Source organism: Neopsephotus bourkii, unplaced genomic scaffold, assembly GCF_033783945.1.
Source record: "Neopsephotus bourkii isolate Nb327-2 ecotype Australia unplaced genomic scaffold, CSIRO-AGI_Nbou_v1 NB_873, whole genome shotgun sequence".
Lineage (NCBI taxonomy): Eukaryota > Metazoa > Chordata > Aves > Psittaciformes > Psittacidae > Neopsephotus > Neopsephotus bourkii.
In genome coordinates this window covers 2820999-2834118 of record NW_026901367.1, presented here as the reverse complement: position 1 = coordinate 2834118, position 13120 = coordinate 2820999, and the positions used below count along the sequence as shown (strand labels likewise).

General features: G+C 57.4%; 1 protein-coding gene and 1 long non-coding RNA gene across 5 annotated transcripts; both read right to left on the bottom strand.

Moving 5' to 3' along the window:
* Positions 1-502: 502 nt before the first annotated feature.
* On the bottom strand, positions 503-5527 carry LOC133214168 (uncharacterized). 2 transcript variants are annotated; one of them, XR_009726021.1, is made up of 3 exons: positions 5315-5527; positions 3381-3463; positions 503-943 (listed from the first exon to the last, which is right to left on the bottom strand). It is a non-coding gene; the product is annotated as an uncharacterized LOC133214168 (long non-coding RNA). The 2 variants fall into 2 exon arrangements; XR_009726022.1 differs by lacking the exon at positions 5315-5527 and having other exon boundaries at positions 503-1135; positions 3381-4181.
* Positions 5528-6715: 1188 nt separating this feature from the next.
* FOXA2 (forkhead box A2) lies at positions 6716-10665 on the bottom strand. Of its 3 annotated transcripts, none has more exons than XM_061356904.1 (4): positions 10516-10665; positions 10121-10257; positions 9339-9408; positions 6716-8766 (listed from the first exon to the last, which is right to left on the bottom strand). In XM_061356904.1, exons 3-4 carry the CDS (start codon positions 9405-9407, stop codon positions 7504-7506), a joined length of 1332 nt encoding a protein of 443 aa, XP_061212888.1. In that variant the 5' UTR covers position 9408; positions 10121-10257; positions 10516-10665; the 3' UTR covers positions 6716-7503. The 3 variants fall into 3 exon arrangements, with proteins under 3 accessions (XP_061212888.1, XP_061212889.1, XP_061212887.1); XM_061356905.1 differs by having other exon boundaries at positions 10499-10586; XM_061356903.1 differs by lacking the exons at positions 10121-10257; positions 10516-10665 and having other exon boundaries at positions 9339-9919.
* Positions 10666-13120: the final 2455 nt, after the last annotated feature.

Below are 13120 nucleotides of genomic sequence, written 5' to 3'. Positions count from 1 at the left end.
CTTGTGTCCCCATCTCCCAGGCTGTCAGCTCAGAGGGGATGCACCAGGAGCATGCATCCGTACATCCATCCCTTCCCATGGGACACCCATTTGCTGGCCACCAGGGATAGAAATACATTGAGTACAATGAGGGGTGCAGAGGAACAGAGGGGAGCTCCATGGTGGGGCATACTAGAAAAGCTTTGGCATAGGAAGGGGGTTAATCATCATTTGGGGGGTATTTTATGGTTGTTTTCCCCTCCAAAGCCCTTCCTGGGCTCTCTTTTAGCGCAGCACCAACGTGCATCCCCCAAAGAGCCCCACAAATCCATTAACTCCTCAACTTTCTCAAGGTGCTTTTATGATTTATGCTCCCCCCCGCTCACTTCCTTGAAGCCTAAAAGGCTCCATCCCAGCAGAGCCCCTTCTCAGGCCGGGATAATGCTTCTCCCCATCCCCATCAGGAATTGCTGGAGCATGACACAGGTATCACACACAAGTACAGACACAAAGAGGCAATCGCAGATGGGAATCTGTGGCTTTAATAAGGGATCTGTACACGGCAGCAGCGCGCTCGGTGGAGCCCAGAAGTTTGCCCCAGCTCCCCCCGACACTGATTTCTTGTGCCATTATCACAACGAATGGAGGGGGGTAAGTGCAGGCAGATGGTGAAGCCCTGATGCTGACGGTGACACACAAAACAGCTCAGGGGTCTCCAAAATCCTTCAATCTCGATGCTTTCAATACAGGGTGGGAAGTAAAATCACCGCATTCCCACTTCCCCGTGCTGTTTGCAGATGTTTCCCAGCCATGGAGAGATGAGGATCATTCTTTTTACTGCTGGTGTGAGGCAAAACCAGCAGGAAGCCACAGGGAGAGCACCTTGCTCTGGCCTTACACGCTGGCACTGGTGGTGGGCAGTTTGGGCAGGTAGAGCTCTCCCTGCTGCAGAAATCCGTGTTATCTGCAGCGGGTGATGTGTCCGGGGCTCTCCTGCCCCTTGGCTTATTGAAACAAGGAGCCCGTGGCCAGTGGGGAGCAGGAGGGGCCCGCTGTTGCGGTGCTCCTCCGGTGCCCATCCAAGTGGCTTCGGGGCTGCCTCACCTGGCTGCGCTGTGCCCTGCCAGGGAAACGACTCCTCTCCCCTGGAAAGGGGCTCTGGGAGGTGGGAAAGGGTAGAGTGGGAAAAGGTGGGAGGTGAGGGTGAGGTGTGAGCATCGAGGGGGGAAAGGGAAAAAACGGGAAAATGGGAAAGAAAAGGGGGAACGAAAGAAGGGAGGAAAAATGAAAGAAAGGGGAAAAAGAGAAAGAAACTGAAAAAAGGGAAAGAACGGGAAAAGTTAAAGAAAAGGAAATAAATGGGGGAAGGGAAAGAAAGGAATGGAATGAAAGAAAGGGAGAAATGAAAGAAGGGAGTGGAAAAAGAAAGAACGGGAGAAAAGGGGGAAAGTAAAAAAAAAAGAACAGGAAAAAGAAAAGAAAGGGGAAAAGGTAAATAAAGGAAAAAGGGAAAGAAATTGGATAAAAGGAAAAAGGAAAGAAACTGGGAAAAGAGAAAGAATAGGGAAAGGGAAAGAAGGGAAAAATAAAATAAATTGAAAGAAAACGGGGGAAAGGGAAAGGAAAAGAAAAGGGGAAAAGAGAAAGGGGGGGAAGAAAAAAAGCTGGGGATGGGAATAAACGAAAAAGGGAGAAAAAGAGGGGAAAGGATGAGGAAAACGAAAGAAATGGAAAGAAGACGAAAGAAATAAAAAAAACGGGAAAAGGGAAAGAAACTGAAAAGGAGGGAGAAAGGTAAAGTAAGGAAAAGGAATGGGGAAAAAAGGGGAAGGAATTTAAAGGAAAGAAAGGAGAAGGAAAAAAAAAGAAAGGCAAAGAAACGAAAACAAAAGGAAGGGAAAGGAAAGAAATGGAGAAATGGGAAAAGATGAAAGAAAGGGGGAAAGGAAAGGGAAGGCAGAGCAATGAAACGAAACAGCACGGGGCTGTGGCGGGATGCACGGACGTGGCTCTGCACACGCGTGTGCAACCACAAACCCCTTAGGACACGGGAATGGGGGGACAGGAGCCCCCCCTCCGGCCCCGTTTCACGCCCCCCCCCCCCCCGTAGCTGCCTCAGCACCGTGTACAGGTTTTATGAAGTTTTTTTTTCCCCTTTTTATGATTTTTTTGCACACAATTTCACGAGCGGCTGCCCCGCAAACAGACCGGGCCCCCCCGCCGCAGCACAGCCCCTGCTCCCCACCGCCCTCCCGGTCCGTTTGTGGCCCGTTTCGTTCCTCAGCGCTGCCCGTGCCACTGCCAACACCTCCCCGTAACTACGCTCCCCAGAGCCCTGCTGCCGGGGGGGGCAGACCCTGTCCATCCATCCATCCATCCATCCATCCATCCATCCATCCATCCACCCATCCTACATCCATCCCTGCATCACTCTGTCCCTCCATCCATCCTTCTGTCCTTCCATCCCTCTATCCCTCTATCCCTCTCCATCCACCGTTGCCTCCCTGCATCTCTCCATTCATTCCTGCATCCGTCCCTGCATCCTTCCCTCCACCCGTCCCTACATCTATCCCTGCATCCTTCCATACCTGCATCTATCCCTGCATCCCTCTATCACTCCCTCCATCCTTGCATCCCTCCATCTCTCCATCCCTTGACCCTCCCGAAACAGCATCCCGGGCTCGATGCAGCGTTTCCCATCCCTCGGACCCAATTCACACCCTCTGGGGCATCTCCCCCTGCCCTGGGCTCGGACTTGAGGGGGCCCGTATCAGACCGGCAAAAACCAACCCTGCCCAGTGGTTTTGAGCTGAATCCCGGGGTTAGCGGGGGAGGGTGATCTGCAGCGCCTGTGCCCGACCCCAGGCACCAGTGCTCCGTGAATGGGGGGAAAACGAATCGCGGTGCCCGAAGGTGGCTGCAAGCGAGTTCGTTTGGGGTTTATTTTCCTTCCCCTTTATTTCCCCTTTTTGTTCTTGTTTTGTCTTAATTCGCTTTGGTTTGTTTTACCTTTTTTTTTCCTTTTGTTTTGCTTTGATTTATTTTGCTTTGCTTTCTTTTCTTTTTTTCCCCAATAAAAATAACCACCTACCAAATTCCCCTCTCCCCGCCCCGGCTCCATCGGGAAAGGAGGAATATTTCGCTATCCTGAGCCTGAAAAACGACCGCAACGAGAGAGAAGGAAATAAAAGAACCCCGAAATCTTTCTCCTCCCTAAAGCGGCCCCGCAGATCGGGTTTAGCTCCGCTGGCCACGAAGCTCCCCGTAAATAAGGAGCCGGCAGATTCTGCATCATCCTTTAATATTTACTCTTTTGAAGGTTAGACAGGGCAGAGGGAACAAACCCCGACTGGGTTTGGGGTTGTTTTTTTCCTATTCCCCTTTTCCATCCTCTTCCCTACCTGGTTTTATGTGGTTTCTGGATTAATCTAGTGCGGAGCAGAAGCGGACTTTACCCGGCCGAAATACAGGATTAGGACTATTTCTAGAAGAAAGAGGACAGTGTGAACTGCCTTTAGCCTGCAATAGTCTAAAGCAGAATTACAGCTTGTAAAATAGGTCTCCATCAGTTTCCCAGGAGACGAGTTAAGCCCTACTTGGGTGTTCCAGCTCTTTTTAGAACCAGCAATAATTAGACTCATCTCACCCCCGAGTTGTCCGGTCCCGGGTTGAGTTGGGTTTTAAAAGATCATCAATAAACGCGCTTTTGCCCGCAATCCATGGGCAGGGCAGGCAGCGGAGAGTTATCCCGCACTTATCCCGCGGTTATCCCGCCGAGGGGGCAGGTTTGGGAGCAGGCAGCGAGCCCTTCTTAACCCTCCCCACCCGAGCTGTGGCACCTTCTTTGTGCTCCCATGGCCATCGCTGAATGACACTGGGGGGGGGGGGGGGACGACGACACTAAATAAGTGTTTTTCCCACCTCTCGGTGAATGGGAAGTCAGGAAAAATAATCATAAACCCCACATATATATGTATTTATATATATAAACGCATATATATATGAGTGAAGGATGGATAGGGGCTCATCTGGGGGCTCAGACCGCTTCCCCCCTCCCCGGCCCAATCGAGCTCAGCCCTCACCAATGCCAGTGCTGGCCCTGGGTCCCCCTGCAAAATAAAGCTGGATTTGTGGGGAATTAACGACCGAAACGGAGCCGAGCGCTCAGCCCCGCGGTTAACGGGAGAAATGAGATCCAGGGACGGGGGGTGCTAAAGGAGATGGGGGTACTTGGCTGCAGGGAGAGGATGGAAAATAGCATGGGGTCGCAGGCAAGAAGTAGTGACCCCCCCCCATTCCCCTGCAGGGAGCGGGGGACACTGCCCGGCCCCGGTGCGGGGTACGGGGCTGTGGCTCGGCTCCCCCCCGGAAGGATGCCCCGAGGTGGCCCCAGGACCGGGCCCTTCATCCCACTCGCGTCCCCCTCCCTGCAGGGGCGACAGGCCTTTAATGACAAGTAATTGGCGAGCGCGCAGAGCTGCATTACGAGCCGGCCGGGCTGTTATGAATTATTGAGAGCCCATTAGTCGCCGAGCGGCTCTTACCGGCGGGATGTGACCCGCCACGGCTGAGCGGGGACGGGGACACGGACATGGGCACGGACACGGACCCACCCGCTCCGGCCCTCACTAAGACCGGCCCCCCGGGCCATACACCCCCCGCGGGAAGCATCCCGGGATCCGCAGCCCCGCATCTTCCCCCCGTGGGCCGTGCCACTCGTGTCCGTGTCCGGTGCGGAGCGGGAGAGCCCCGGGAATGGGATCGCGGCGAAACTCCCGGGTTTTTCCTTATATCGAGGAACTATTTAGGGTTTTCCCTGTATTTTGTTGCCAGGAAGCGGGGCCGGGCCCGCGGTGCCGGCTCTCTGCCGGTGACACGGGAGGAATCACACGGCCGTGGTGACTCCAGCCCGGAACCACAGAGTGCCACGGAGGGAAAAAGTAGAAGGGGAGGGGATGGTTTCAAACTAATACAATTCATAATAATAATAATAATAATGAATAAATAAAGATAAATATTAAACCAAGCAAGTGTCCGGTCGCACGCCTCCAACCCGCCGCCGACCCCGCCACAAGGTTTCCCACCCCGTAGCACCAAGATTTGGTGTTGAACAGGGCAGAAACAGCCCCAGACCCCCCCCTTGTCTCTCCTGTCTGTGCTTTCCCCCAAAAAATAACAACCGGGAGAAGGGAGCCGGCGGGGATGGGACCCCACAAAACCCGCGGGGAGGATCCATGCGGTCCCGCCGCTCCAACGAGCCGGGAAGGAGGAAGAGGAGGAGGAGGAGGATGGACCCGAAGGAGAGGAAAGGGAAGGAACGGCGGGCGTCACCTACCTGCGCCCCGGCCGCCGGCCCGGCTCTGCGGGAGCTGGGAGCATCCCGGCATTTATGGGAGCCGAAACTGTGCTGGTGTTGACTTTAGCACAAAGCAAAGATTTCGCTGCCCGCTAGTTTAAAAATGAATATTTTACCAAGATATCGATCAGCTTTATAAAATTCAGTTAAGCACAATGGCCCGAAAGGAGCGCGGGGGGGGTGGGGGGAGGAAGGAAAGGGACGCAATATAATATCTGTGCAAATTTGCTGAAGTATGACGTGGTGTTGAAAGTTTACCCTCCTGGAATTTGGATCTAGATTCCCCCCCCCCCTTTTCCTTTCTTTGCCCCCCCCCCCCCCGCCTTTTCTTTTTTGTTTACTGACTTTGTTTATTCACAGATCACGGTCGCTTAAACCGACGGGAGCAGAAGCGGTTGCAACGGGGCTGGGGGGGGGCGAAGAGGGGGGGAAACACCGCGAAGAGGCTGGGGAGAAGAAGGAATAACGCTCAGAGTGAGGCTATTTCCTTTTATTCCCCGTCTGCCCCAAGTCCTCCTCCTTGCGTTTCAGCCCGAAACAGGCCAGAGGAAAGGGGGGAAAAGGAAGGAAAAATAAAGGGAACGGGCGGAGGGGGGGAAAGCGGCTTGTGGAGCATCCCAAGGCCGGTACCGGCGGGGCGCGGAGCCCCAACCGGCGGCACCCCCGCGCCCGTGCTCTTCCCTGCGGGAGCCTTTTATGTGCTAATGAAACACATTGCATGCCTTGGTTCACAACGTGTGTGTCCTTCCCGTATAGAGACGGACAGATTTCTGCCTGGATCCCTGTTTTGTTTTTTTTTGGGAAGGGTTTTTTTTTTCCACCCCCCACCCCCTTCCCCCCCCCCCCTTTTTTTTTCCTCCCCTTTTCTCTTCCCGCGGACAATGCGGAATTTTAAGAAGGATTTGAATGTTATTTCGCAAAGCAACGTCTACGAGCGCCGTAAACGCGTGGGAAAACAACAAGTGGTTGGGAAGACGGGAGGGAGGTTGCAGCGGGGAGGGGGCAAAGACATGGAAAATGTGTCTATGGGTGTCTATGGGGCAGCCGGGAGAAGCGGGAGGGGAAGGAGACATAAAGAGCATCCCGGTTTGCCGACGCCAGTTTCGCAAGGTTCCAGGGGTACCCCCCAATTCCCACCGCTCGCATGGTGAGGAGCTGCCCTGATGGGGTCCCCCCCCTGAGCCGAAGGGCTCTTTGCGGGGAGGCAGCGGCTCCCCGACCCCTCCTCATCCCTTCCCCGTGTTGAGCTGCTCCGGGGGGACCCGTCGGGAGCGGAGCGGGCCGGCACCGCACCGTCGGAGCGGCAGTGGGACCCCGGCCCGGCCGAGGAGGAGAAGAAGGAAGAAGCGGGCGAATCCCGGCGGAACAGAGATGCAGGGGGAAAAAAACCGCCAATAACACTTTAATAGAGTTCTGTGAAAATCTGGCTAGTCGCTACCAGAATACACATTTATAAGCCATAAATAAAGCGTACAGAAACGATAAATTAATCAGATCCAAGTAGTTTACTCTCCCGGTAACATCAAGCGTTTGTTTCAATTACAACGATCTATTCTGACTTTTTTTTATTGTTATTATTATAATTTTTCACAATTTTTTTCTATTTTTTTCTTTTCTTTTTTTTTTTTTTACCCCTCTTTTCCCCCTTTTTTACAATATTACAAGACTTTTGGTCCTGGGATTCCAAACTAGCATGGGTTTCACACTGAAGGAGGGTTTCGTTTTGCTTGTGTTTCGTTGTGGTTTTTTTCTTCCCCGTCACTTCCACACAAAAAAATAGATATATTTATACCTCCTTGCGACGACGACAACGAAAAGTAATAAAATAAGCCCAATAGAACCCCCTTTTTCCCATCCCTTCGCCCCCAACCCGTCCCTCCCCACCAAAACCAAGGGAAAACAAGGGAATTGCAGCCCAACCCCAGCACGGGTGGCTTTGGGGGGTGACCCCCCCCGAGATGCTTGCGAGACACACGGCTGCTGTTTCCCGAATGGATGCAAACATCTGGAGCCAATGGAAAAGGAAATAAAAAGAAAATATATAGAGATATATATATGTATATGTACCGTGCTCGAGAGCGTTCATAGTCCACTGCTCTGTCAGGGGCTGCATGGGGGTACCGGGGGCTGCCCCCTCGATGGGGGGGTGGGTTTTCCCCTCGCCCCTTTTAGGAGGAGTTCATGATGGGCCGGGAATACACACCTTGGTAGTAAGAAGTCTCTCCGGCTAAAGGGGAGGACTCTAAGGCGTTTTTGTTCGTTACGGGCCCCATGGCCAGGCTGCCGGGCATGGGCGAGGCGTAGCCCGAGTAGTGCATCACCTGCTCGTAGGCCTTCAGGTCCATTTTGTGGTGGTGGTGGTGGTGGTGGTGAGGGTGGTGGTGCTGCTGCTCGGAGGAGGACATCAGGTTGTTGATGGAGAAGGGGTGGTTGAAGGCGTAGTGGTGCTCGGGCTTGAGGTGGGCGTCATGGGGCAGGCCGGGGTGCGGGGGGGCCAGGAGGTGCTGGGCCGGTGAGGATGCTGGCTCCCCGGGGCTTAACCCTGGTGTCCCCTTCAAGTCAGCCAGGGCTCGCTTGTGGTCCTGGCACGGCGAGGTGCTGGCCGGGGACTCAGCACCGGCAGAGCCCTCGGAGCCCCCCGAGGAGCTGCCTTCCCCCAGGGGCTGGCTTGGGGGCTGCCCCGGCCCCTTCTTGCCCCCACCACCCGCTCCACCGCCCGCCCCACCACTGTCCTTGGAGGCCAACTGCTTCTCGCACTTGAAGCGCTTCTGGCGGCGCAGGTAGCAGCCGTTCTCAAACATGTTGCCCGAATCGGGATGCAGCGTCCAAAAGGAGCCTTTTCCCGGCTTGTCCGGGGAGCGGGGCACCTTGAGGAAGCAGTCGTTGAAGGACAACGAGTGGCGGATGCTGTTCTGCCAGCGCTGCTGGTTCTGGCGGTAGAAGGGGAAGAGGTCCATGATCCACTGGTAGATCTCGCTCAGCGTCAGCATCTTGTTGGGTGACTGCTGGATGGCCATGGTGATGAGGGAGATGTAGGAGTAGGGTGGCTTGGCGTGCGTGTAGCTGCGCCGGTAGGTCTTGGGGTCCCGTGAGCGGTTGAGGTTGGACTGCCCGTAGATGGGGCTCATGGAGTTCATGTTGGTGTAGGGGGCCAGGGCATTCATGGAACCCGCTTGGCCACCCATAGGGCTCATGCTGGGGCTCAGGTGAGTGCCCATCCCTGCCACACCGGCTGAGCCCATGCCAGGCATGGCCCCCGTGCCCGGGGACATGCCGGTGAGCGAGGGGCTCATGCCCGTGTTGGCGTAGGACATGTTCATAGAGGTGGCGGCCGTCATGTTGGCCGTGGTGCTCATGGCCGACATGGTCATGTACGTGTTCATGCTGTTCATGCCCAGCCCCGCGTTCATGTTGCTCACCGAGGAGTAACTCTGCAGGGGCAAGCAAAGAGAGAGGAGGGAGGTTTGGGGCGGGGGGGGGGGGGGGGTAGGACAAGACGGGGTGGCCCCGCCGGGGACGCGGGGTGCCGCGGGGGGACCCCGCAGCCCAGCCCAGCCCGTAGCGCCGCCGGTGAGAGCGTCCGCAGCGCCGGGGCTCCGTGCCCCGCGGGACGGGAAGGGTTAAATCCCGAAGGGGGGGTACGGGGGGGGGGGGGGTGTGGGTGTTTTTCTTGTTAATGAAAAGCAAATATATATTAAATAAACCAAAACAGAACCGGGACGGGGTGGCCGCAGGACCGGCGGCTCCGTCCTGGGAGCGGGACTGGGAGCAAGGGGAAAGGGAGCGAGAGAAATACCTGGAGGAGAGGGAAGGGGAACGGGAGGGGGGGAATAGCGAACTGCAGCCCGCACCCTGCCTGCGCCCTGCCCGCACCCTGCCCGCGCCCTGCCCGCGCCCCGCTCAGCCCTCGCTGCCGAAGTTAACCGTGTCCCTGGGCTGGCACGGCGACGGGGACCCCAGGACCCCCCCTCAACCCCTCAATTCCCGGTCTCCCTTTGCTTACCTCGGGCTCCCCGTAGTAGTTGCTCCAGTCCGTGTGCTCATGGCCTTCCATTTTCACCGCTCCCAGCATACTGGAAGTGGAGTGCATGGCAGTTTAAAATTTAACAGCCACAACAAACGACGACAGAGAGCAACCCCCAAAAAAAAACCGGGGGAAAAAAAAAAGCGCCCAGCCCTCCCTCCCCTCCGACGGAGCCTCTGGAGGAGGAGGAAGAGGAGGGAGGGAGGAAGGGGGGGGGTGTCGAGCGGCGCTGGCGCTGGTTTTTTAATCGCTGCTGCTCCTTGGGTGGGTTTTCGCAGCGCTCCGCGGTGAAGAGTCGCCCGGAGGCGATGGAGGAGCCGGAGGAGGAGGAGGAGGAGGAGGAGGAGGAGGAGGGAGGAGGGAGGAAGAAGAGGAGGAGGAGGAAGAGGAGGACAAGTGCTGCAGTGACGTGGGTGCCCGAGTGATATAGCACGGAGCGGCCGGGCGAGCCTCCAATCCCCAGGTCCTCGGCTGCCCATTTGAATAATCAGCTCACACCTAAGCGGGAGAGGCTCCTCCGCGGCCCCCCGCGCACCTATCCGCACCCCGACGCGCCGGGACGACCCCCCCCCCCCGGAACCGGCTTCCTCCCGGTTTTCAGGGGGATCCAGGGGGAACCGATAGCCACAACCCCCCCTTTTCACCGGGCAGCCTCGAAGGGAGCCGGCCCCCCCCCGGCACCCCCGACGGGAACTGCCACCCCCCCACACCGCAGCCCCGACGGGAGCACCCCCGTCCCGTCCGGTTCCGTCCCCACGCACCTTTCCTCCCCGCGGTGCTCGGCGGAGTCCCAGCCCCGGCCTCAGGCCGCCACCCCGCCGGCCGTGCCCCGGCTCGGCCCCATCGGCGGGCCCGGCAGCCGCCGCTCTGGCTCTTGCCCGGGCTCCGGCTCAGGTACCTACAACAAATTCGTAACTAAAACAAACAGGGAGGGCGGGGAGGATGAGGAAGGGGGGGGGTGGCTCTGCGGGAAGCGCCGTCGGGGGCCACGGGGGCTGCCCCGGCGCCGGGCCGGGAGGAGCGGGGTCCCGGTGGGCGCCGTCGGGGGCAGCGCTGCCGCAACGAGAAGCCCCCGGCAGCCTCGGAAAGGAGGAAGGAAGGAAGGAAATAAGGCCCGACGGACGGACGGCAAAACCCACCCGGCTCCAAAACCCACCCGGCTCCGCTGCCCGCCCCATCTGCGCTGCGGCCGCGTCGGCTCCCGGTGGGGTCCGGCTGGCGGAGCGGGACCGAGCGCGGCTCCTGCCCCTGAGGGAGGGAGCGAGGGTTCCCCTCCACCTTCACCACCTCCTCCTCTTCCTCCTCCTCCTGCTCCACCCGCCCCGGGCCGGGGCCGTGCCTCCCCGGCAGCATCCCTGCCGCACCCCCGGGGGATTGGGGTTCGCCTCTTTCCTAGATCCCCACCTATATCTACCCACCTCCTAAACCCCCCCTAAACCGCCGGGTTCGGTTTGTTTCATTCATTCATTCATCCACCCACTTATTTATCTTTTTTATTTATCGCTCCCGAGAGGGGGATGAACCCGCCCCATCCATCCGCGGCGGCTCGCGATAATTCTTAGATCCTAACCCAAACCCACCGCAGAGCAGGATTCCACCTCCCGCCCTCTGAGGGACCTTACAGCTCCCTCCCAGGGCTCCAGCACCCTCAGGAGTCACCGCCAACCCCGCTTCCAACCAGGAGCGCACTCTCCTATCGCGATAGCCGCGGCGACAGCGGCAACCCGCCTCCCTCCCTCCCTCTCACCGCAGCCCTTTTCTGGCGGTATTTAGGGCTCGGGGGGTTGGATGGGGATGGCCCGAGAGGGGCTGTCTCCGACGGGAGGAGGGGGACACCCCAAAAGCGGGGTGGGAGCGGCGGGCCCCCCCCCGGTCCCGACGGCCAACAGCGGTGGCGGGGCGCCCCCTGTCGCCTGCTGCCGGTCCTCTGGGTCGGGGGGACACCCCTGGGGCTGCATCCCCTGGGGCAGGGGTCTCACTCCATGGGAGCACCCTGCCTGTGCTGGGGGGTGATGATCACCCCCAAGTCACCCACCCAGGGTGGTAGCAGAAAGGGGCTCCCGGGTGCACCCTGGCTCTGCCTTAGGACAGATTCCCCACCTAATGCATCTCCATGGAGCTTCTTGCTCCCTGGAAGTGTCACAAAGCACAAACAGCTCAGAATTCCAGGAGACTTCCATAAAATTAGCGACGTGGCTACTGGACATGATGGAGACCATCAGTTCAGGGATCCTGCCCGCTCAGCTCCCTGCTCACAGCTGACTTTGGACATTTAGGATGAGGTGTGGTTGGCTTTAGCATCGATTTTCCCCTCCGGACGCGAGGTGAGCGTGTGCTTTCAGCATGGCTGGGTTTGGGATGGAAATTCCCAGTGAGCTCCACAGGAGAAGGAGAGAATCCATGGGGAGAACGTCCCTGTGCAATAAAACTGTGCCCTGAGCCTGTCTGGCACCTCTGCATAAGGTGGCACATGTCCTGGAGCTCTATGGGTCCCAGTCTCACACCACTCCTCATGAGGTGCCACTTCCCTCTCAGGTCAGCAATACTTTGAATCCTGCTGCCACTAAAGATGAGGTTTTTCTGCCTCTCATCACACACACACACACACACACACACAGAATGGAAGCTGTGGAGCAGCAAAAGAGAGTTGCTTCCATGAGACTCCTGTTTGCTTGGAGTTTGACCCAAATTGTTCCCTTGAGGATGCTCCTCAGTTACAGAGGACGTTCCTGCTGTTGTTGCTCCAGCCCTGGCGCTTAAATCCAGTTTTGCCTCCCTGGGCTGCTGTTGCACCCTTGTCTGTCATAGGTTTGTGTGTGAAGGGACCTTAAAGCTCCTCCAGCTCCAACCCCTGCCACGGGCAGGGACCCCTTCCACTGGAGCAGCTTGCTCCAAGCCCCTGTGTCCAACCTGGCCTTGAGCACTGCCAGGGATGGGGCAGCCACAGCTTCTCTGGGCACCCTGTGCCAGCGCCTCAGCACCCTCACAGGGAAGAGCTTCTGCCTAAGAGCTCAGCTCAGTCTCCCCTCGGGCAGGTTCAAGCCATTCCCCTTGGCCTGTCCCTACAGGCCCTTGTCCCAAGCCCCTCTCCAGGTTTCTTGTTGGCTTCCTTAAGAGGGAAGGGTGAAGATGGGGTGTGGGAACTGCCCTGTGCCACGCACTGCCACTAGTAAACCTTGCTGCCTTTATTCCCAGTTCATTCCCTTAGGATCCCTGGAAGATGCTCTTTGTGACATGGTTTAGTGGTGGCCTTTACAGTCCAGGGGTAAAGGTTGGACTTGATGATCTCAAAGGTCATTTCCAACCTTGTTGATTCTGTGATTTTAAGGCCAAGGGGCTCTGCTGGGCTGGGAGCATCTCCAGGAGCTTCCACTCAAACAAGCAGAACAGACAACTGGAGGAAGAAGAGGAGGATGAGGACGATGATTCCCATTTCTGAACTGGGGAAACACACTGGAGAGAGGTTGAGCATCCTCCCCAAAGCCCTCCAAGGTAGCCACATGGCAGTGCCTGGCTCTCCAGCATGGCCCAATCCCAAGGTCACATTCAGGATCCGGTGGGCTATCCCCCTCCTGAGGATGCTTCCATCATTTCTATGGGGCCACGTCAGGAAACAATATCCTTTGCTCATTGATGGGATCCTTTCCTTATTCAGGGATTTAGATGGGAACCACTGGAAAAAGTGGAATTCCATGGTGGGAAGTGCTTTTCCCCCATCCATGGAGTCACCTACACATGAAAACAGGTGTCGCCAGCTGCGG

Excerpts from the sequence above, each read along its gene's own strand:
- FOXA2 (XM_061356903.1), bottom strand. The coding sequence starts at position 9,425 with ATGCACTCCACTTCCAGTATGCTGGGAGCGGTGAAAATGGAAGGCCAT. Across the intron at positions 8,767-9,338 it reads ACTACTACGGGGAGCCCGAG|AGTTACTCCTCGGTGAGCAA; the intron begins GTAAGCAAAGGG and ends TTGCCCCTGCAG.